Source organism: Oncorhynchus clarkii, chromosome 17 (genome assembly GCF_045791955.1).
Source record: "Oncorhynchus clarkii lewisi isolate Uvic-CL-2024 chromosome 17, UVic_Ocla_1.0, whole genome shotgun sequence".
NCBI lineage: Eukaryota > Metazoa > Chordata > Actinopteri > Salmoniformes > Salmonidae > Oncorhynchus > Oncorhynchus clarkii.
The window spans coordinates 64,392,494-64,416,466 of NC_092163.1; the positions used below are offsets into that span (position 1 = coordinate 64,392,494).

The 23,973-nt window shown below is 43.4% G+C and overlaps 1 protein-coding gene across 7 annotated transcripts; it reads right to left on the bottom strand.

Moving 5' to 3' along the window:
• Positions 1–6,411: 6,411 nt before the first annotated feature.
• Positions 6,412–23,748, bottom strand: LOC139371258 (host cell factor C1a). Of its 7 annotated transcripts, none has more exons than XM_071111519.1 (28): positions 23,603–23,748; positions 22,246–22,446; positions 21,456–21,604; positions 21,127–21,287; positions 18,910–19,118; positions 18,711–18,795; positions 18,473–18,579; positions 18,043–18,222; positions 17,675–17,905; positions 17,245–17,393; positions 16,961–17,140; positions 16,617–16,832; positions 16,113–16,220; positions 15,790–16,006; positions 15,575–15,705; positions 15,093–15,231; positions 14,742–14,953; positions 12,573–12,971; positions 11,993–12,434; positions 11,751–11,887; positions 11,266–11,530; positions 10,674–10,955; positions 10,474–10,568; positions 10,223–10,357; positions 9,499–9,684; positions 9,049–9,346; positions 8,838–8,904; positions 6,412–8,734 (listed from the first exon to the last, which is right to left on the bottom strand). In XM_071111519.1, the coding sequence occupies exons 2-28, from the start codon at positions 22,439–22,441 to the stop codon at positions 8,695–8,697; spliced, it is 5,016 nt and encodes a 1,671-aa protein (XP_070967620.1). In that variant the 5' UTR covers positions 22,442–22,446; positions 23,603–23,748; the 3' UTR covers positions 6,412–8,694. The 7 variants fall into 7 exon arrangements, with proteins under 7 accessions (XP_070967620.1, XP_070967623.1, XP_070967622.1 ...); XM_071111522.1 differs by lacking the exon at positions 23,603–23,748 and adding an exon at positions 21,716–21,776; XM_071111521.1 differs by lacking the exon at positions 23,603–23,748 and adding an exon at positions 21,716–21,818 and having other exon boundaries at positions 22,246–22,312.
• Between the last annotated feature and the right edge of the window lie 225 nt (positions 23,749–23,973).

Below are 23,973 nucleotides of genomic sequence, written 5' to 3' on the forward strand. Positions count from 1 at the left end.
TAGGCTAAGACTTTCACCATCACATCTAGGTGGCACACACTGCTAAAGAGGTTGACTCGAAATTGTGGGTTTGAGCCCCTCTGTCATCTGTTGAGGAAAAACTGTTAATTGCCAGTGCTTTCTTCAAAATGCATTTGAGGAAGTGGATGATTATAATAATGAAAAGCCTATAGGCTGTAGGCCTGTGTGTACAGTGCCTTGCAAAAGTATTCATCAACCCTGGCATTTTTCCTATTTTGTTGCATTTAAACCTGTAATTTAAATAGATATTTATTAGGATTTCATGTAACGGACATACACAAAATAAGTGAAATGGAAAAAAATGGAAAAAAAAAACAGAAAAGTGGTGCGTCAATATGTTTTCACCCCCTTTGCTATGAAGCCCCTAAATAAGATCTGGTGCAAACAATTACCTTCAGAAGTCACATAATTATTTAAATAAAGTGTTTCTATGGACAGATACTCCAATCTCTGCTGTGGAGGTTTGCAGCTCCTTCAGGGTTATCTTTGGTCTCTTTGTTGCCTCTCTGATTAATGCCCTCCTGGCCTGGTCTGTGAATTTTGGTGTGCAGCACTCTTTTGGCAGGTTTGTTGTGGTGACGTATTCTTTAAAAAAATGTATAATGGATTTAATGGTGCTCCGTTGGATGTTCAAAGTTTCAGATATTTTTTTAGAACCCAACCCTGATCTGTACTTCTCCACAACTTTGTCCCTGACCTGTTTGGAGAGCTCCTTGGTCTTCATTGTGTCGCTTAGTTGGTGGTGCCCCTTGGTGTTGCAGACTCTGGGCCTTTGTCTATACAGTGCCTTGCGAAAGTATTCGGCCCCCTTGAACTTTGCGACCTTTTGCCACATTTCAGGCTTCAAACATAAAGATATAAAACTGTATTTTTTTGTGAAGAATCAACAACAAGTGGGACACAATCATGAAGTGGAACGACATTTATTGGATATTTCAAACTTTTTGAACAAATCAAAAACTGAAAAATGGGGCGTGCAAAATTATTCAGCCCCCTTAAATTAATACTTTGTAGCGCCACCTTTTGCTGCAATTACAGCTGTAAGTCGCTTGGGGTATGTCTCTATCAGTTTTGCACATCGAGAGACTGAAATTTTTTCCCATTCCTCCTTGCAAAACAGCTCGAGCTCAGTGAGGTTGGATGGAGAGCATTTGTGAACAGCAGTTTTCAGTTCTTTCCACAGATTCTCGATTGGATTCAGGTCTGGACTTTGACTTGGCCATTCTAACACCTGGATATGTTTATTTTTGAACCATTCCATTGTAGATTTTGCTTTATGTTTTGGATCATTGTCTTGTTGGAAGACAAATCTCCGTCCCAGTCTCAGGTCTTTTGCAGACTCCATCAGGTTTTCTTCCAGAATGGTCCTGTATTTGGCTCCATCCATCTTCCCATCAATTTTAACCATCTTCCCTATCCCTGCTGAAGAAAAGCAGGCCCAAACCATGATGCTGCCACCACCATGTTTGACAGTGGGGATGGTGTGTTCAGCGTGATGAGCTGTGTTGCTTTTACGCCAAACATAACGTTTTACATTGTTGCCAAAAAGTTCAATTTTGGTTTCATCTGACCAGAGCACCTTCTTCCACATGTTTAGTGTGTCTCCCAGGTGGCTTGTGGCAAACTTTAAACGACACTTTTTATGGATGTCTTTAAGAAATGCCTTTTTTCTTGCCACTCTTCCATAAAGGCCAGATTTGTGCAATATACGACTGATTGTTGTCCTATGGACAGAGTCTCCCACCTCAGCTGTAGATCTCTGCAGTTCATCCAGAGTGATCATGGGCCTCTTGGCTGCATCTCTGATCAGTCTTCTCCTTGTATGAGCTGAAAGTTTAGAGGGACGGCCAGGTCTTGGTAGATTTGCAGTGGTCTGATACTCCTTCCATTTCAATATTATCGCTTGCACAGTGCTCCTTGGGATGTTTAAAGCTTGGGAAATCTTTTTGTATCCAAATCCGGCTTCAAACTTCTTCACAACAGTATCTCGGACCTGCCTGGTGTGTTCCTTGTTCTTCATGATGCTCTCTGCGCTTTTAACAGACCTCTGAGACTATCACAGTGCAGGTGCATTTATACGGAGACTTGATTACACACAGGTGGATTGTATTTATCATCATTAGTCATTTAGGTCAACATTGGATCATTCAGAGATCCTCACTGAACTTCTGGAGAGAGTTTGCTGCACTGAAAGTAAAGGGGCTGAATAATTTTGCACGCCCAATTTTTCAGTTTTTGATATGTTAAAAAAGTTTGAAATATCCAATAAATGTCGTTCCACTTCATGATTGTGTCCCACTTGTTGTTGATTCTTCACAAAAAAATACAGTTTTATATCTTTATGTTTGAAGCTTGAAATGTGGCAAAAGGTCGCAAAGTTCAAGGGGGCCGAATACTTTCGCAAGGCACTGTATACTGAGATCATGCGCGAGATCATGTGATACTTAGATTGCACACAGGTTGACTTTATCCTTTTTGGGATAGGGGGCAGCATTTTCACTTTTGGATGAATAGCGTGCCCAGAGTGAACTGTCTCCTACTCAGTCCCAGATGCTAATATATGCATATTATTAGTATTGAATAGAAACACTCTGAAGTTTCTAAAACTGTTTGAATGACGTCTGTGAGTATAACAGAACTCATATGGCAGGCGAAAACCAGAGAAAAATCTAACCAGGATGTGGGAAATCTGAGGTTTGTAGTTTTTCAAAGCTTGGCCTACCGAATACACAGTGTCTATGGGGTCAAGTTGCACTTACTAAGGCTTCCACTAGATGTCAATCATCTTTATAAACTTGTTTTAGGCTTCTGCTATAAAGGAGGGGGAATGGGAGCTGAATGAGTCATGGGTCTGGCAGAGTGTCTCAGGCTCGTGACGCGCGTTACCGACAGAGTTAGTTCTCGTTCCAGTGCTTTTCCACAGACAATGGAATTCTCCTGTTGGAACCTTATTGATGATTTATGTTAAAAACATCCTAAAGATTGATTCCATACATCGTTTGACTTGTTTCTACGACCTGTAAGGGAACTCTTCTAGTTTTTGTCTGGACGTAGTACTCGCGCCTCATGAAGATGGATTACTGGGCTGAACACGCTAAAAACAAGTGGCTATTTGCACATAAATGATGGACTTTATGAAACAAATCAGTCATTTATTGTCGAACTGGGATTCCTGAGAGTGCATTCTGATGAAGATCATCAAAAGTAAGTAAATATTTTTAATGTTATTTCTAACTTCTGTTGACTCCAACATGGCTGGATTGGGCTCTGAGCACCGTAATCAGATTATGCTTTTTCTGTAAAGTATTTTTGAAATCTGACACAGCGGTTGCATTAAGGAGAAGTCTATCTTTAATTTTGTGAATAACACTTGTATCTTTATCAATGTTTATTATGAGTATTTCTGCAAAATCACCAGATGTTTTGGAATCAAAACATTACTGCACGTAACGCGCCAATGTAAACTGAGATTTTTGGATATAAATATGCACATTATCGAACAAAACATACAGGCATTGTGTAACATGATGTCCTATGAGTGTCATCTGATGAAGATCATCAAAGGTTAGTGATTAATGTTATCTATATTTCTGCTTTTTGTGACTCCTATCTTTGGCTGGAAAAAAATGCTGTTTTTTTTACTTGGCTCTCCCCTAACATAATCATATGTTGTGCTTTTCGCTGTAAAGCCTTTTTGAAATTGGACACGTTGGGTAGATTAACAAGAAGTGTATCTTTCATTTGCTGTATTGGAATTGTTAATGTGTGAAAGTTACATATTTCAAAAAAATATTTGTGAATTTTGCCTTTTCAGCGGAATGTTGTCGAGGGGTTCCGCTAGCGGAACGCCTGCCCTAGAAAGGTTAAGCCGTACACTCCACAGATCTGGGCTTTACGGAAGAGTGGCCAGAAAAAAAACATTGCTTAAAGAAAAAAATAAGCAAACATGTTTGGTGGTCGCCAAAAGACATGTGGGAGACTCTCCAAACATATGGAAGAAGATACTCTGGTCAGATGAGCTTTTTGGCCATCGAGGAAAATGCTATGTCTGGCGCAAAACCAACACCTCTCATCACCCCGAGAACACCATCCCCACTGTGACGCATGGTGGTGGCAGCATGATCCTGTGGGGATATTTTTCATCGACAGGGACTGGGAAACTGGTCAGAATTGAAGGAATGATGGATGGTGCTAAATATAGGGAATTTAGTTTCCCTAATTCTTGAGGGAAATCTGTTTGAGTCTTCCAGAGATTTGAGACTGGGAAGGAGGTTCACCTTCCAGCAGGACAATGACCCTAAGCATACTGCTAAAGCAACACTTGAGTGGTTTAAGGGGAAACATTTAAATGTCCTGGAATAGCCTAGTCAAAGCCCAGACCTCAATCCAATTGAGAAACTATGGTATGACTTAAAGATTGCTATACACCAACGGAACCCATCCACCTTGAAGGAGATGGAGCAGTTTTGCCTTGAAGAATGGGCAAAAATCCCAGTGGCTAGTTGTGCCAAGTTTATAGAGACATACCCCAAGAGACTTGCAGCTGTAATTGCTGCAAAAGGTGGCTCTACAAAGTATTGACTTTGGGGGGGATTGAATATTTATGCACGCTCAAGTTGAATGTTTTTTTGTCTTAATTACTTGTTTGTTTCACAATAAAACATACTTTGCATCTTCAAAGTGGTGGGCATCTATTTTAATTCCAGATTGTAAGGCAACAAAATAGGAAAAATGCCAAGGGGGGTGAATACTTTCGCAAGAATATACTAATGACAGCCAAGTGTCTTCCTACAGTAAGACTGTCGATTCGAGTCCTCTGGACTCGCGATAAACTTATTTTAAAATAACTGCAATACTGCAATGGTTGCAACCAACCTGATGATAATGATTGAAAACTACAATCCTACTGTACACTTTGTAATGCTCTTCCTCCTCGAGTCAAATAACATATACAAAGCAGATAATTATTATAATGTTGTAATCCTACATTAAATGTACACGTCCATGTCATATTGCCTATGCAATATGATTATTAGGCAATAGCAGTGTGTTTTGTGCAAGTCTGACAAAATAAATAGCTCCATATTAAATTCATAATCTTAATTTTCAAACGGTTGGCATCCCTTTTCAACACAATACATGTATATCTACATTTCCAAAGGGGGTGGACTCATATGAGATTCGAACCCTTGCCACAATCTGCGACAATTACGTGGTCCAGCCACATTACACAGAAAACCTGCCTAAATGACCGCCCCGTAGCACTCACGTTGTTATCCATTAAGTGCTTTGAAAGGCTGGTCATGGCTCACATCAACACCATCATCCCAGAAACCCTAGACCCACTCCAATTTGCATACCGCCCAAACAGACACACATGACGCAATCTCAATCGCGATCCATACTGCCCTTTCCCAACTAGGAGAATGCTGTTCATTGACTACAGCTCAGCGTTCAACACCATAGTGCCCACAAAGCTCATCTGTAAACTAAAAACCCTGGGACTAAACACCACCCTCTGCAACTGGATCCTGGACTTCCTGACGTGCCGCCCCCAGGTGGTAAGGGTAGGCAACAACACATCTGCCATCCCCAACATGGGGCCCCCTCAGGGGTGCATGCTTAGTCCCCCTGTACTCCCTGTTCACCCATGACTGTGTGGCCAAGCAAGACTCCAACACCGTCATTAAGTTTGTTGACGACACAACAGTACGCCTGATCAATGACAACGACGAGATAGCGTATAGGGTCACATGAACTACTTATATCAGTACACTCGTAACTTAAGCATTGTGAAACTTCTATTCAATCAAATAAACCTCATTTTTTTTATTGCTAAAATTTGACTCATTGACCTCGATACAATTTAGCGTTCTGTCACGTGCAAGTAAATTAATTGGCTGATACACATTTTGTGCCGGATAACCTGTATAAATTTAAACAGTTGCTTAGGTTCACAAGTATGGATAAATCCATTGATACTGGGCTCATTTGACTTTGCAGCCACTTTAAAGGCTAGGCAGACTAATCTACAAATCACCTTGCATTATAAATCAATATCATGGTATAACAATTTACCCATGATACATCACGGTTTCTCGAACAGGGCCATTGACTTTATAGTTTAAACCTAATCTAGCATATGACCTGACCTATCACCTTATAATGGCCCACCTGTAGTGACATCGCCCCCAAAACAGTACAGCACATGTTCTGTCCCTATAACTAAATAATATAAAAACTAAACTGAAATATTTGTATACAACTCAAACTAAATAAAACAAGTCAGAAAAATTCAAATGAAATTCAGGGAAAAAATGTAGAAATAAAAACTAATATTAAAACGCAAAACTATAATAACCTTGGTATCAAGGTATCCCACAATGACTGGAATGTTTAACAAGTTTATTTGATAAACGATACATTACTCCCTACAGTACAAAAAACACACATTGGAAAATACAGGACAATTCCAGATAACTTGCAAACAGCCGGAAGAAACTCTCAACGTCAAGCGTCAGTGCGAAGACCAGCACCTGCCCCAGTGTGGGAGGAAAAGTCCAGAGAACTCAGCACTGTTGATGACCGACCTAACAAGGGTGCAAAATTAGTGACTCTGTAAATGTACTGTGGAAGAAAAGAACAGACACATTTGTATACCACATAGAAAGGAACAAACAAGTTTTTTATTTTTTATCTTTGGTTGCATGCATGTCTAGTTTCGCTCAAAATCATGGATGTATATGAAATAGGGTTTTCATTATAGAAGTAAATCTGGAGACTTGAAATCAAGGTGCAAGTACTACAATCCTAAGAGAGGTAGCAAGTTCACCCGTTTCCATTCTGAAAACTATCATTACCACTCCAAGACTTCCCTCTCTATAAAACTCCATGGGTTGATTGATCCTGAATATAAATATTTTGGTACTGGTAATGCACCTTGATGTGATTTTGAGCAAATCTGTTTAACAAAGCAAGTCATAGCAATTGATCAGGGAGACATATATATACACACACACCATGTTATTTATATATATATATATATATATATAAAAGTCATGACACAAAAGGCAATCGAGAGATGACCAACATGTAAAAACGTTTTGGTACAGGTAATTGTATAAAAGGCCAATATATTTTATTCTTGCTATGGAAGAACTAATTTACAAGTGAGTTTAAACTCTGGCTATTCATCTTCCTTCCCACCAAGACATCCCAATTTAAAGATATACAGGTAAACTTCTCAGAAATAACCTGCACATCTCCCTTCTGTAATTGGTAAAATACAGAGCCTAAAAAAAATGTAATACATGTTTTATTTGGTGGTTTCACATACATCTTCCTCAACAGTATAAGGAACAAGTCTCCAAATATATTCTTTCTTGGTCTAAAATAAATGTAGGTTACTCAAATTAATGACCCCAAAAGCAGAGCGTATACAGATTACTGATTGGAAAGGTGGTGTATTGGGGTGGGAAGGAAGGAATGTGGGACTGAAAAGATTTTTCTTCATTAAATTGTCCATGTTTGGCATACACACAGCAACACAAGCATTGGAAGATGTAGTAAACTAAATGTACTCCTCTCCACGGGTCTGTTTCAAATTCCCTTCAGTCCTATTACATTTGCGGTCCTAGTCAAGACAAATACAAAAGCCTTTATTTTTCCATACACTCCAACACAACAAGAACATACAACTGATCAAAACCAATATTTTAAAATATAGTGTCTACCTCAGCACTGCAACCCTTTTCCCACAAACACTTAAACTATGGGGATGAACAATAATAAACTACAAAAATAAAAGTAGTTGATGTTTTAAAATGCATGGTGATAGACACAGGGAAAAGCTTAAAAAAATAGAAAAATAAACTACGCAAAGATCTGCATCATTGCTTGCAAATTTTTGGGGAAGATTTTGCAATATTTGTTGTGTGTATGCTGCAAGTCTCAGTCGTAGCAAAGTCTCTGTTCCTCTACAAATGTCTTCCTTTGTCATTAAATCCTTTCTCCACTTCAGAGCCATCAGTCCTTATCTCAGGGCAAAAGCACAGTGATGAGATTACCAGGAGACTGGAGTCCAGTATGATGTTTGTATATATTGGTTTCTTAATTGAAGAACATTTCTGCTTGAGGGGGAAAAAAAATGTCCCTTTTGAGGAAAAGTGCTTTGTTTTTCCGTTTTGATTGTTCCTCCCATCTAAACCAACACTGCCTCCTGTTCAGCACATGCTCAAACTGTACACCATCTCATGTAGTCTCTCTCTCTCTACTACCCCCAAATATTCAAAAACAAAAGTAACATTAAGCTCAGGCCGGCTCACAGCTTGTGATGCTGTAAATGTTTCTCTACAACTACGGAAACTAGCCAAAAATATGTATAATAAAAGTAGCTAGGGGGAAAGCAAAGAAAATAAACAAAAAAGACTAATGAAGTAAAAGCTACAATGTGCTTTTTTAATTTGTGTTGCTCTAGAAAAAAAAAAGTATTGCCTACAGAACTCTCTCTCTCTTGTTGATTTTCATCTAGGGTTTCTGCTGCCATTTTGCTTATGTTGCTGGCTGGTTGTGGGTCAACTCGCAGTTGGGGTGAAGCCAGGATGAGGATGAAGTCTTCCTGGTCAAAAAGGACAGCGAGTAGGGGGGGGGGGGGGGGGGTCCATCTGGGCCATCTCACTGGTCCGTTCTTGCTTTCTTTTGACCAGCAGCCTTACTACAGTGCAGACAAAGCAAAACATGTATTTTTAAAGATAATTTGCCATTGTCGAGTGACCAGTGAGTGATGTAATGTAGGCTAGATGGAACCAGGTACTTACACATCAGGTGAGGACACTGCTGGTCTTTTTGGGGCAGGTTTTGCCGAGGCACCATCTTTGCTGGACTCTGAAAAGGGGGGAGAAATCCATTCAAGAGAAACCGTACTTAAAAACACAACCCAATCAAGTACAACCATAATTATGATTGACAAGACGCTGCTCCATTTGGTTGAACAGCAGAGTTAAAAAAAAAAAAAATCTATCTGCCCACCTTGCAGCCATCGGACTTGTGTGGCAGGGCCATAGCCCTTCTCGTTGCGCGCGGCAATACGAAAGATGATGGCGGGCTTGGTGGTGTAGTCTATGTGGGCGTTCGAAAGGCTGGTGGACTGCACCAGGCAGGAGGGGTTGGGCCCACAGTACACCCGCATGAAGGCCAGCTGGCCTGGGGTGGAGGTCTTGGGCTCAGCTGTCTGGGTGCTTTGGATGGCCAGGTACACAGAATACTCAATGATCTTCCCTGATGTCACCGAAGGAGGCTCCCAGGTGAGGTGGGCACCATCCGGGCTCTGAGGGGAAAAAGATGGAACTGTTGTTTTAATGCAAAACCAGCAAAAATACCATCAACATTCCATCAAAACTAGAAAAAATGGACAACTTGTGATTTGTCAAGGGTGTTCTAATACAGTAATTGTTTCATGACTAGTTTGCATAGTTTTACCTTGCTGATTTTGATGGCACAAGGTGCTCCGGGGAAGCCTGGTAGACAGGTCTTGAAAGCAGAGATCTCTGAGAAGGTACCACGACCACAAGCATTGATGCCAGCAACACGGAACTTGTAAGCTGTGCCAGGCTGCAGCTCCATTTTCTTCATCTGGTTATAGTCTGGAATGGCGCCCGAGTCATCCTACAACACACACATCGTTGGTGCTGCACCAAACTCACTGATCTCTAAGCCATAAAGGCATGAATCCATCCATTAAAAAGAATTGGCCCCCTTTCTCTCCCCATTTGCGTGATATCCAATTGCAATCTTGTCTCATCGCTGCAATTCCCCAACAGGCTAGGGAGAAGTGACGGTCGAGTCATACTTCCTCCGAAACATGACCCGCCTAACCTGGCTTCTTAACAACCGCACATTTAACCCGGAAGCCAACTGCACCGATGTGTCGGAGGAAACACTGTTCAACTGACAACCGGAGTCAGCCTGCAGGCGCCCGGCCCGTCACAAGAGCGATGAACCAAGTAAAGCCCCCCTGGCCAAACCCTTCCCTAACCTGGACGACGCTGGGCCAATTGTACACCGCCCTATGGGACTCCCGGTCATGGCCGGTTGTTACACAGCCTGGGATCGAACCAGTGTCTCTAGTGATGCCTCAGGTACAGCGATGCAGTGCCTTAGACCGCTGTGACACTTGAGAGATGAATCCATCGTTGAGGCTTACCTCTACTTGAGAATCATCCCCTGGGATGAAGAAGTGTGTGACCACCATGTTTGTCACCTTAACGATTCCAACATCAAACCACTGGTTCTCTTTTTTTACAAGTGTCTTGATAGGGGCTGGTTGAGGGTATAGCTTCTGTATGACAGAGACAAAAAGGGAGTGAGAACATGCTATGCCATTCAACGTTCCTCTCAAATTCTGATCATCAAACAAACTGGCAGGATAAAAACAGGTCCAATATTGGTACTCACCCCACCCTCGATGCCATTGGCCACCTCTGCTAGAGAAGCTGCAGGTTGCAGGTTGGCTGGACTGGAAACAGCAAATGTGCTTGAGGGGGCCAGGGCTGCAGAGTCAATAAGACAAGAGAGAGGTCAAGTTAAGACCTGGAAAAAAAACTAGCAGTAAGAAGGAAAAAAATAATATATATATATATATGAGAAAGACTTACTCTCCGTGGAGGTGCGCGGCAGCAGTGATGCCACATCGCTGGAAGCGGCTGCAGCCATCTCATTGTGTCCATTGCTCTCAGACGTGGGGTCATTCAGGCTGTCTGCGGGGGCCAGGCCCTCAGTGGGCAGGGCTTGGGCGTTTCCTTGCTGCTGGGCCTGAGCCTGGGCCTGAGCTTCCTGGAGCTGCTGCTGCTGCTGGACCAGGGCTGCCAGCTCTTGCTGGGTCAGAACGATGGGGATTGTGGTGGTCTGCTGTCTGTCCGAGCCAGAATCACCCTTGTCTATGCATGCAGAGAACGTCCATTTTGATTGTGAGACTATGGCAGTTGGGGCGGCAGGTAGCCAACGGTCTAAGACCATTGGGCCAGTAACTGAAAGGTTGCTGGTTTGAATCCCCGAGCTGACTATGTGGAAAATCTGTCGATGTGCCCTTGAGCAAGGCACTAAACCCTAATTGCTTTGGTAAGTCGCTCTGGATAAGAGCGTCTGCTAAATTACCAAAATGTAAATGGGTAGTGGTTGTCTTCACACGCATGTAAAGTCTTGAAATTCATCTCTATAATTTGCCAACAATCTGAGGGCCATACTTACTCATGGTGGCCTGCTGTGCTGCCTGGAGAACTGCTTGGATGGCCCGGGCCTGGGCCTCCTCAGTGGCTGCTGCCTGTGCTGCTGCCTGTGCTGCTGCAGTCACAGCCAGCTCCTCTGCAGACAGACCTGTTCCTATCTGTCCCTCTGACATCAGCTCTGGGGGCAGCCCAGTCTCCATAGCGGTGTCTCCCCCCTCTGTGGCCACATCAGTCTGCATGGGATCTTCTGTGGAAACTGCTGCACCCTCAGTGATCGAAGAAATGGACTGGAGATACAAGGGTAGAAATGAGCAAGAGTGAAAATTATTCAAATGGCCAAGATGACTGAATTGTCCATATAATGCATTTATTTTTGGCATTAGTTGCTGATGATTTTCCTAACCATGCCAGTGTATGATTTATAACTAAACCTTTAGCATGACAATTCTGAAATTGCTAGTGCATCAGTAGTCTAGACTGGCAAATTATTGTTAGTGGTTATTTTACAGGTACTGAGGGCCCTGGGGCTGGTGTGGACTGGGTCACAGTAGTGATCGCTCTGCTCTGGATGGTGGCTGGGGTTGTTCCTGATGCAGTAGTGGAGGGAGTCTCTGTACTGCTGGTGCCACCGTCTGCTCCATCTGCTGTAGGACACGCATTAACACAGTCCATGAAATAACCCTAAAACATGATCCTGTTTTTTAAAATAAAAACACTGAAAACAACAAGTATGTACTCTAGCGTTATACCTGTGGCAGTAGTTGCCGTGTTGGTGGTGCCAGTCTCGTGGGTTTCACAGGGGGGGTCTGAACACACCCCCTGCACCGTCACTGTTCCTGTCTGGTTCCCAGCCATGTTGGAACTGGCCTGGGATGGGGTGTTGGTGGTCCCCGTTTCGTGGGTCTCGCAGGGTGGGTTTGAGCACACTTTCTGCACAGTGTTAGTCTTCCCGTTACCCATGCCGGACGAGGACTGAGTGGCAGTATTGGTTGTGCCCGTTTCATGTGTCTCGCAGGGTGGGTTAGAGCAAACTGTAAGGCCCACGGCTGGCTGCTTGGGACTCTGCACAGTGCCGGTCTGGGCTGAGCCCATGTTAGAGCGTGCGGTGGCGGGGGTGATGGTGGTTCCGGTGAGCAGGTTCTCTGGTCCCTGGTTGCCTGTGGCGGTTCCGGGGTAAGGAGAGGTGGTTGCCTGAGGGGTAGAGGAGTACAGAGATAATGAGCTATTCTAGACAGTATCCATTTTGTTAGTTCCCATGATGGAGTGGGCGGTGGTCGAGGTGTTAGTGGTGCCCGTCTCATGGGTCTCTGACGGAGGGCTTGTACACACCCTCATTGCCCCTCCCATGTTGGTGGAAGAGGTTGTTGCGGTGTTGGTGGTTCCAGTCTCGTGGGTCTCACAGGGAGGGTTGGAGCACACTGACATGTTAGCAGACGCAGTGGTGGCTGTGTTGGTGGTTCCTGTCTCGTGGGTCTCACAGGGAGGGTTGGAGCACACTGACATGTTAGCAGACGCAGTGGTGGCTGTGTTGGTGGTTCCTGTCTCGTGGGTCTCACAGGGTGGGTTGGAGCAGACCATAGTGACAGTACCAGGGGCATCCCCGGCCTCAGTGGAGGGCTGCTCAGAGGTGGGGGAGGCCAGGAAGGACACGGGCAGGTCCTGCACTGGCTGGGCCTCTACCCCGCTGGGGGTGGTGATGAGAGTCACCTGGGTTGGCTGGTTCACCGACTGCAATGAGAGAATATCAGGTATTGACTGAGAAAACCCATTAGAAAAGTGCTCCACATTGGGCAGCATGGGCACATTGGGCAGTAAATACATCAATTGGAGCTACAGTGCCTTGCGAAAGTATTCGGCCCCCTTGAACTTTGCGACCTTTTGCCGCATTTCAGGCTTCAAACATAAAGATATAAAACTGTATTTTTTTGTGAAGAATCAACAACAAGTGGGACACAATCATGAAGTGGAACGACATTTATTGGATATTTCAAACTTTTTTAACAAATCAAAAACTGAAAAATTGGGCGTGCAAAATTATTCAGCCCCCTTAAGTTAATACTTTGTTGCGCCACCTTTTGCTGCGATTACAGCTGTAAGTCGCTTGGGGTATGTCTCTATCAGTTTTGCACATCGAGAGACTGAAATTTTTTCCCATTCCTCCTTGCAAAACAGCTCGAGCTCAGTGAGGTTGGATGGAGAGCATTTGTGAACAGCAGTTTTCAGTTCTTTCCACAGATTCTCGATTGGATTCAGGTCTGGACTTTGACTTGGCCATTCTAACACCTGGATATGTTTATTTTTGAACCATTCCATTGTAGATTTTGCTTTATGTTTTGGATCATTGTCTTGTTGGAAGACAAATCTCCGTCCCAGTCTCAGGTCTTTTGCAGACTCCATCAGGTTTTCTTCCAGAATGGTCCTGTATTTGGCTCCATCCATCTTCCCATCAATTTTAACCATCTTTCCTGTCCCTGCTGAAGAAAAGCAGGCCCAAACCATGATGCTGCCACCACCATGTTTGACAGTGGGGATGGTGTGTTCAGCTGTGTTGCTTTTACGCCAAACATAACGTTTTGCATTGTTGCCAAAAAGTTCAATTTTGGTTTAATCTGACCAGAGCACCTTCTTCCACATGTTTGGTGTGTCTCCCAGGTGGCTTGTGGCAAACTTTAAACAACACTTTTTATGGATATCTTTAAGAAATGGCTTTCTTCTTGCCACTCTTCCATAAAGGCCAGATTTGTGCAATATACGACTGATTGTTGTCCTATGGACAGAGTCTCCCACCTCAGCTGTAGATCTCTGCAGTTCATCCAGAGTGATCATGGGCCACTTGGCTGCATCTCTGATCAGTCTTCTCCTTGTATGAGCTGAAAGTTTAGAGGGACGGCCAGGTCTTGGTAGATTTGCAGTGGTCTGATACTCCTTCCATTTCAATATTATCGCTTGCACAGTGCTCCTTGGGATGTTTAAAGCTTGGGAAATCTTTTTGTATCCAAATCCGGCTTTAAACTTCTTCACAACAGTATCTCGGACCTGCCTGGTGTGTTCCTTGTTCTTCATGATGCTCTCTGCGCTTTTAACGGACCTCTGAGACTATCACAGTGCAGGTGCATTTATACGGAGACTTGATTACACACAGGTGGATTGTATTTATCATCATTAGTCATTTAGGTCAACATTGGATCATTCAGAGATCCTCACTGAACTTCTGGAGAGAGTTTGCTGCACTGAAAGTAAAGGGGCTGAATAATTTTGCACGCCCAATTTTTCAGGTTTTGATTTGTTAAAAAAGTTTGAAATATCCAATAAATGTCGTTCCACTTCATGATTGTGTCCCACTTGTTGTTGATTCTTCACAAAAAAATACAGTTTTATATCTTTATGTTTGAAGCCTGAAATGTGGCAAAAGGTCGCAAAGTTCAAGGGGGCCGAATACTTTCGCAAGGCACTGTACATCTACATTTCTGTATAAAGAATAGCCCCTAGCTGTCTTACCATGGTGGAGGTGGACAGGGTAGTGACTGTGGTTAGACAGGCCTGGGCCGCTGACACAGTGATGGCCGTAGGGTTGATGACTTGGCTGGGCAGGGTGGCAATGGTGCCCAGGGTGGTGATGGGAGTTGCCAGAGAGGCATTGGCACTGGCTAAACTGCCCCCTGCCAGGCTGGAGGAGACTGTGCCTGTGACTGTCCCCAGGGTGGTGACACCTTGGGGAACAAATAAATCACCAACTCAAAAGGGCAGACACCTGGAACTTGGCCTGAATTTCTTTTACTGCATACTTATTAATTGAACAGACCATTTGCCAACTTCAATCAAGGAGTAATTATGAAATGTCATCCATACCAGTTGTTCCCTTGACGACCAGTGTAGTTACATTGGGCTTGACAGAAGTCATCGTAACCGGGGTAACGAGTCGGACTCCACCCATTGGTACAGTGCGCAGAATGGTGCCAGGTTGGCCCGGAGCGCCCTTCAAAACCACCTTAAAACCACCAAGGGGGAGGTATAATTGAGACACTAGGGGGCACTAAAAAACTCCTCTACTGGGGCAAAACATTTGATAGAGCCAAATGTATTAGTAGCACCAATCAGAGCAGATCCTAATATAGTCCACAGAACTACTCAAGCATTTCAACTGCTCCAAAGGCCTTGCTGTAGGAGATGTATCGTATGCGACTAAATATAAATGCCATGTGATATTTAAAATGGAAAGTGCACCAATGTAAAAACTGTGAAACATCTTCAACACCTATAAATATTGTACAATTCATATAAATAATATGTATCTGCTACAAGAGGTTATAAGGGTAATTTCTGTGAGGTACCTGTGTCAGCCCCTGTTGGCCAGTTACAGTGCCAAGCTTAGGCATGGTAGTGATGATTTTGCCTGGAGTGCCAGTGGTCATCATCTTGGTGGTGAGAATGGTATAGGGCATCTTCCCTGTGCTGCTGGTCACTGTTATCAAAACAAACAAAAAAATAATACCTGTCAGCATATGCTCCCGTTGTATTGTCCCTGAAACATGAAACCATCACTGACCTGTGGCTCCAGGCTGGTTCATAATAGCAGACATAGGGATGGTCTTGATGATGGTGGTGCCCTGTTTGGTTGTGGTGGGCGACATGCCGCTGATGTTCAGGATGGTGGGTTTGTTCCCTGTGCCCCCTGCCTGGGACGTGGTGATGATGGTGGTGGGCTTGCCATCTGCTGAAGTCACCAGCTTCAGTATGGTGCCAGCAGGGAGAGAACCCTTAGTCTACGGGAGAAAAAGTGGATTATGAACATGATCAACAGAAAGCCGGCTGAGCCTGTCCATTAAGTATTAGTTAGCTCCTTTTTCTGCCCTCATGAAGATAGCTGACCTGTATGAGCTGTGATAGAGGGTTAGTGGAAGCCTGGCCTGTAACAGCTGATGTCTGCACTGGCTTGGTTTGTACCACAGATATCATCTTGCCAAGGCTGGAGATCTGCTGACATAGGAGAGAGACTCAAGTTTATGAGTCACCAGAAAACATCACTGTATTTGGCGTCAGGAGATCAGTGTCTCATGTGAACAACTGAACTGTGAGTGTGGATAGCTACATTATTCCATGCTAACTGACCCTGACAGTTATGCAGATCTATGAACTCAAGCTGTGCTGTTCCTTCTCTGAGTTTTCCACAGCCACATCTTCTATAATGAGTTCATGCCTAGGCCATATAAGAGTCACATGAACACAGGTGGGGGACCAAAAAAATAAATCAAAGTGTGCCAAACTATTACTCAGTTCATGGCATGCATTTAAAATCGTGTATAAGGAGAGACATTTCTCACACAGCCTTCTTTCTCCCAGTACTCCCTTCCTGTTCCTGTCAAATTCTCTCACCAGAGTGCCGCTGCCTCCCATAGTAAGGGGGCTCTTGACCAGGGTGATTGTCTTGGTGACTCCTCCCACCATGGTGGTAACCACCTGGTGTTGCTGGGCTACGGTGACCGTGCCTGACTTGTGCACAGTGATGATGGGCCGGTTGGGCGATGATACAGTCGCTGTGCCCACCTGAGCTGCAGCAGTCTTCAACATGCGAGTGGCTGGGTTACTGACCTGGAAGCAGAAAATAGTAAATGTTAAGGTGTCAATTCTAAATTGGGCCTTGACAGAGACTGCCTGACAAACCCATACATTCTGCCAGCGAGTTTCATTTTCACAGACCGATATTTTACGAGTCTTACCATGAGAGGAGATGACATTTTGACTGTGGTGGAGCCAGGGGAGACAGCCATCGTTTTGACAAGGGTGGCACCTGCTGGAAGGTTGAGCCCAGTGCCTGAAGAGGGCGGGATCTTTTGTGTTGCTGCTGCAGCTGCAGCCAAAGCTGCCATGCCACTCATCTGAGGGCTATTGCCGATTGGCTTAAAGGAAAACAAATAGTCTTGAGTGAGACAATACTCTCTTGGCATTACTCTTGACAACTATTTATCCTTCAATAACCAAACCAATTCACAACTGTAAATACCGTTCCTTGGGCAGTCTGGGCAGGAACCATCATCTGAACCCCTGGAGGAAGTGATGTCACAGTGGCAGGGGATTTCACAGCCTGGTTGGCTCGCACAGTGACAAGGGAGGTACCTGTGCCAGACTGAGGGGCTGCAACCTTCAAGATGGCTGTCAAATCAAGAGAAATGTTAAATGTTCAGTATAGAGCCCTCAAGGCCTTCTTTTTAAATACCATTTTGGGCTACGATTATTGAAATAGAATGGGCTGTAGAAGAGAACAATGCAAATTATTTGTGACAATAGTCCACAAATTGGTATGAACAACCTCCATAGAACAAGTAGGACATGCATGGTTTTAACTGGCCCACGAGCTGTGGAGGCAGTCTTCGGGTTTCCGGGGATGTTGGGAAGGATAGTAGGGGAGGAAGCTTGGGGCACCATAGTGATACCTGTGTGTGGTAGGTTCTGAGCAGAGGGAGCAGCTGGGCTTTTGGGCAAGTTCCCTGGTAGAGAAGAGGTGGCGGTGAGGGCCGGGGAGGTGGCAGCAGCGGCAGCTGGGATGTCGTACTTCTGCAGCTGCAGCAGGTAGGTGTCTGCGGTGGACACAGCGCCCCAGCTCACCTCCAGGGAGTTGGTGTTGGCACGGACAAGCTGCACTCTCGAGGGAGCGTGTGGCCTCTCTGTAACCAAAAGACAAAATGGTCACATTTCTTATAAGCAATCAACAGAAGCAAAGTAAGCATTACCAATAGCACAGTTGAGCAAATAATGTGGGTGTGCTTTATCAGAGTAACTTAGCAAAATAAAGGTGACTCACCTGTCTCAAGGTACCAGAGGTCTTTACAGCAGACTTGGTTGTTCCATGCTTTACGGTAACCGTCACGGCCACTCCAGACATACAACCTAGAGTTGATGGACACAGAACAATGTCCTGCCCGGGCCCTGGGGATATTGTCCTCCAAGGTATCCATCAACACTGATTCCCAGGCCATGGAGTCTGGGGTAAAAAGAATCATGAGGGTTCAATCTTATTTTCTGACAATAATATAATTTGACCACCAGGTGACACTGCCATTTATCAATGGAAATGGGGATACCTAGAAATGTCACAGTGAATGGTTTCACTCAGAATGAGCTTGTTGAAGTAGGTCAGTTCATAATGCACAAATCTAGATAAACATTACTCAACAGTATGTAAGGTTAAATGCAGGTACTAGCACCAATAACTGAAAATGGGGAAGACAAACCAAGATTTAGGCAGGCCAGAGTGTTTGTGCACTTCCATTCTTTCTCATGTGTTGCCACCTTCACATCATCCATAACCAGGGGAACCCATCCCCCAAAAACAAACATCCTACAATGAGAGGCAGACAAAAAAATCAGAAGCAAGCAGTCACCAAATAGGTTACTGCTGAGAGAGATTTAACCGATTGTTATCCCAGACACTGAATTGATCATTTCAACAGGTATTCAGAGAGATCTCACTTGTTTGTGATGGTGATGGCAGAGTGGAGACTCCTGGGCAGAGGCGATGTGCCATTCACCGATGGCTTGGTCCAGGTCAGGGTGTCTGCAGACAGAGCAAGATCATTTAGAAAATAAATTGTCTCTTACTCTAATGAATCGGTCATGTCAAAGGGTTCACTGTTAATAATTTGGTAATACTGTTAACTCAGGAGCCTACCAATGTCAAGAGTCCATAGATCTCCCAGACGACAGCCACTCATCCCTCCATAGATGATAAGGTGAGATTTCTTGCTCTCCTTTTCTGTGTACACTACAGCAGTGTGGCTCTCGCGAGGTGGCGGCAAAACGCCATAAGTAATTGGTATATCCCAGCCTACAACACTGGAGCCAGCACGAAGCTCCAGGGTGTACAGATCATTCAGGTATCTAGTGATGAGAGATTTAAGTCAGAATGTCTTTCCAATTGCTTACTGCCAGTGCTTGACTTGGACTGGAATACACTACAGATCAAAAGTTTTAGAATACCTACTGATTCAAGGGTTTTTCTTTATTTGTACAACTTTATACATTGTACACATCAAAACTATGAAATAACACATGGAATCATGTAATAACCAAAAAAGGTTTAAACAAATCAAAGTATATTTTATATTTGAGATTCTTCAAATAGCCACCCTTTGCCTTGACAGCTTTGCACACGCTTGGTATTCTCTCAACCAGCTTCATGAGGTAGTCACCTGGAATGCATTACAATTAACAGGTGTGCCTTCTTAAAACTGAATTTGTGGAATGTCTTTCCTTAATGCATTTGAGCCAGTTGTGTTGCAACAAGGTAGGGGTGGTATACAGAAGAAAGCCCTATTTGGTAAAAGACCAAGTCCATATTATGGCAAGAACTGCTCAAATAAGTAAAGAGAAACGATAGTTCATCATTACTTGAAGACATGAAGGTCAGTCAATCAGGATAATTTTGGGAAAAAAAGAACTTTGAAAGTTTCTTCAAGTGCAGTCGCAAAAACCATCAAGCGCTATGATGAAACTGGCTCTCACGAGGACCGCCACAGGAATGGAAGACACAGAGTTACCTCTGCTGCAGAGGATAAGTTCATTAGAGTTACCAGCCCAAATAAATGCTTCACAAACTGCAAGTAACATCTCAACATCAACTGTTCAGAAGAGACTGTGTGAATCAGACCTTCATGGTCAAATTGCTGCAAAGAAACCACTACTAATGGACACCAACAAGAAGAGACTTGCTTGTGCCAAGAAACACGAGCAATGGACATGGTGGAAATGGACCGGTGGAAATGTTTCCTTTGGTCTGGAGTCCAAATTAGAGATTTTTGGTTCCAAGCGCCATGTCTTTGTTAGACGTGGTGTGGGTGAACGGATGATCTCCGCATGTGTAATTCCCACCGTAAAGCATGGAGGTGGTGGTGATATGGTGTAGGGGTGCTTGCTGGTGACACTGTGATTTATTTAGAAGTCAAGGTACACTTAACCAGCATGTCTACCACAGCATTCTGCAGCGATACGTCATCCAATCTGGTTTGGGCTTAGTGGGATGATCATTCTTTCCCCTACATGACAATGACCCAACACACCTCCAGGCTGTGTAAGGGCTATTTGACCAAGAAGGAGTGTGATGGAGTGCCGCATCAGGTGACCTGGCCGCCACAATCCACCGACATCAACCAAATTGAGATGGTTTGGGATGAGTCGGACCGCAGAGTGAAGGAAAAGCAGCCGACAAGTGCTCAGAATATGTGGGAACTCCTTCAAGACTTTTGGGAAAGCATTCCAGGTGAAGCTGGTTGAGAGAATGCCAAGAGTGTGCAAAGCTGCCATCAAAGCAAAAGATGGCTATTTGAAGCAACTCAATATTTTGATTTGTTGAACACTTTTTTTTACTCAATGATTCCATGTGTTATTTCATAGTTTTGAAATCTTCACTATTATTCTATAATGTAGAAAAGTACAAATAAAGAAAAACCTATGAATGAGTAGGTATTCTAAAACTTTTGAATGGTTGTGTAGGTGCCGGTGCTCATTTTGGGTGCTGGTAATGTTTATATTTAGGTGCAGGAGCTCCACAATACTTTAGAGATAATATTCTATAAGAGGAACAGGCGCTTAAGCAGTATAATATTTGAGGAGCCGGTTCTCAGCTCCAGTGAGCTCCTGCCCAAGTCAAGAAGTGCTTACTACAAACCATTCCACAGCATTTACATTTTAGTAATTTAGCCGTCTCTAATCATGTGGCTTACAGGAGCAATTGGGGTTAAGTGCCTTGCTCAAGTGCACAGCGGCAAATATTTAACCGAGTCGGTTCAGAGATTCAAAACGTTTAACAGCTAGGCTACCTGCCACCCCATTCGTTTTTCTTGTTACTCCACTGGTCACATTTCACATCTCCTGCTTACGGCAACTGTACCTAGGGATGTTGTTTTTGGGGTCCTCGCTGTCATTAGCCAGCCCTCCAAATAGGAAGCACTTGTTGCCCACCAGAGAGAAACTGTGACCAAGTCGAGCACAGGGAGGTGGGCCATTTTTGGGAGACTTAGCTTTCAACTTTTTCCATTCCCATCTGCTGGCCTGAACAAGAAAAAGCATACAAGAAAAAATGCAAAAGACGATAGATAGCATGCTGTAATCCAGTAAACATAATAATCTATTCATAAGTACTTAAAGACAGCCATTTTAGCTCTGGTTTTATTGCTACCAATGTTTAGAGCGAGAGTGTGCTGTAAGCATTCTATTTACCTGTAGCTCATAGAGATCGCTGCTGTATTTTCCATATTCCACCATTCCACCAAAAACCAGAAGCCGGGTGCCATCACAAACAAAACCGTATGCAGCACATCCAGGGGGAATATCACCACGAACCGCAGGGATAAACCATTGGTTTGTTGCTAGATTAAATAAGTAGAGGTTAGTCTGTGTGTGACAGTGTTGGGTGGTCAAGTGCTAGGTTGGCCTATGATGTGAGGTGTGAAGCGAATGCTCTTTGAGTAAATATTTACTTGAGCACGATCCAAGCATCTCTGACAAATGCAGCCTGCATCTTCAGGCCAGGTCTGTCACCTGAGAAGTGCATGTTGTATATTCTATACATTGTACTTATATCTGAAATAACCCAAAGATGAAAAACAACAACTGAAATGTCAATTGTAATATAATTTCTCCCTCATAAAAACTAAACATAGACAATAAGAATAATGTATAGCTGTCCAAATTGACTACATGAGTCACACTATCATAAAACATGGGAATTGCTGCAATCAACTGTCTTTCTTGTGAACAAAATGTTCAAATAGTCCTAACTAACTTTCCTACTCAGGAAAATATCAGTAGTCATGTGAACAGAAATTGCGTGCATCCATTACAACATGCACATGTGATACAGCATAATTTAGTGTTCATAACAATACTCCTGTCGTCCATTTTATTTTAGCGCGCCATTTTTATTTGTGCGCTTTAAGTTCTGTACCACCAGACGGCGACAGTTTCTCAGGTAATATGTCAGGCTACATTTCCCGCTAAATTATCTTACCTGTGTTGTAGACATGCAATTCATCCACAATTCCTTCATTTCCTCCTCCAAAAACCACCATCAATTCCTTTATAGCAACGGCTCTGTGACCATGTCTTGGCCGAGGCACAGGCCCAGACCATCCTAGAACCCGCTTCCATCGTGGCTGCAGAGTTGAGCCTGTGGTCCCAGACACCACTGAACCAGGAAATGTCATGTCCTCTTCAGATGGGAAAAAAAATAGAGCTAAAAGAGCATTCCAAAACAATATTGACAAGTTCTGATCAGGTCTATTGTTGATACTTGCGAAGTGAAGCCAAAACACATTTTGCAAAGTGAAGACTGCACGTGCAATCGATTGCTGGGACCAAAACCGATGCATGTGAAAAATAATATTGTAATTGTAAACTCCAGGGAAGCAGCCATTTTTACTAACGCTTCACAAAAAGGAAAAGCCTGCTATTATTACCACAATACTAACTAAATATAATTATAAATATGTATTCGACACCAGAACTCAACCTGTAACAAATGTGTATTGTATTTCCTTCTAAATGTCATGTTTTTTTGCCGTAGCATTTTGCAGTTAAAACTCTGAAGTAATCAGAGTGCCACTCCATGGGAGCCGCCATCTTGTAACAACCAAACAAACCTCCGCCAGTCTGAAAAGTGGCGGAAGAGAATACAAATGAAAAAGACAAATAATACCGGTGTTAGATTAAACCTTAATTTAGCTACTGCTTCATCAAGAACGTACACCAGCCATGTCCCACTAAAGTCATATTGGTAAATCTGTGGATGAAGTCTACCACAATTAAATACTCGTAAAGCATTTGTAATTAGACCCCTGTTTACTGTGGATTGCTATTTTCATGCTTCTCTGGGAGTCGCCATATTGTCACATTCATTCAATCTGTCGCCGCTTCTGCTTCACATTAACATTATATACACCTTTAAATAGGAATCGAATACAAGTCAGATGCACACCATCACTTGAAATGGGGAATTTTCGCAACACATCAATTACAAAACCGCGCATCCACAATAGACTAATAGCTAAGTAGCTAGGTTAACGTAGCCAGCTGGCTAACAATGCTAGCTTGCGAGGAAACGGTACTAGTACAGCGTCATGCACCGATTACATGCAATTCAGTTAGATAAATATACATGTATTATATAGCCAGCGTAATTCAATTCAACATATATCGTATTCAAATAAGCCGAATTATATTCAATATCATACAACGTGTTGCCATTTATCATGCCGTGTCTGAAATCGGCCTACATTTAAGCTCCCTCAAGAAAAATGGCCGAGCTGTCTGCCACAACAAAACCCCTATAGTCACAAAACCTGATGTCCATAATACGAATTACTTACTTCGTTCGACGCACTATTTCCAATGAGATGATTTCAGGGTCTATTCTTGAATCACTAGTCCAAGTTCATTCGATTTGTGATTAAGTATTCCCTCTCATGCCTGCCTGGAAGCTGCCATCTTCTTGACAACCAAAAGTGGAGGAAAATACAGCGATTTGGCGTCACCCAAAACAAACATGGCGACTGGTATAGAACCTGTATCAATTAATGCATATTAGAGTAAACTAACCGTGCATTTTCAATTCAAAACAACCTACACCATTTCGTTTGAGATATTTGAAATGGGCATTTACATTTAGACATTGAAACATTTTCTTTAGCTCGTTGGAAGTTATCATACTTGCACAGGCTACATTGTCCCCTACTAAAGA

What these genes read in the sequence shown, in the direction of transcription:
- LOC139371258 (XM_071111516.1), bottom strand. Translation starts at nt 22,606, where the DNA reads ATGCATCGGTTTTGGTCCCAGCAATCGATTGCACGTGCAGTCTTCACT. An exon ending in CCCAAAAACAACATCCCTAG is followed by an intron (nt 19,119 to 21,126) that starts GTACAGTTGCCG and finishes TCTCATCACTAG; the next exon opens with ATACCTGAATGATCTGTACA. An exon ending in GGGATGATTCTCAAGTAGAG is followed by an intron (nt 9,685 to 10,222) that starts GTAAGCCTCAAC and finishes TGTGTGTTGTAG; the next exon opens with GATGACTCGGGCGCCATTCC.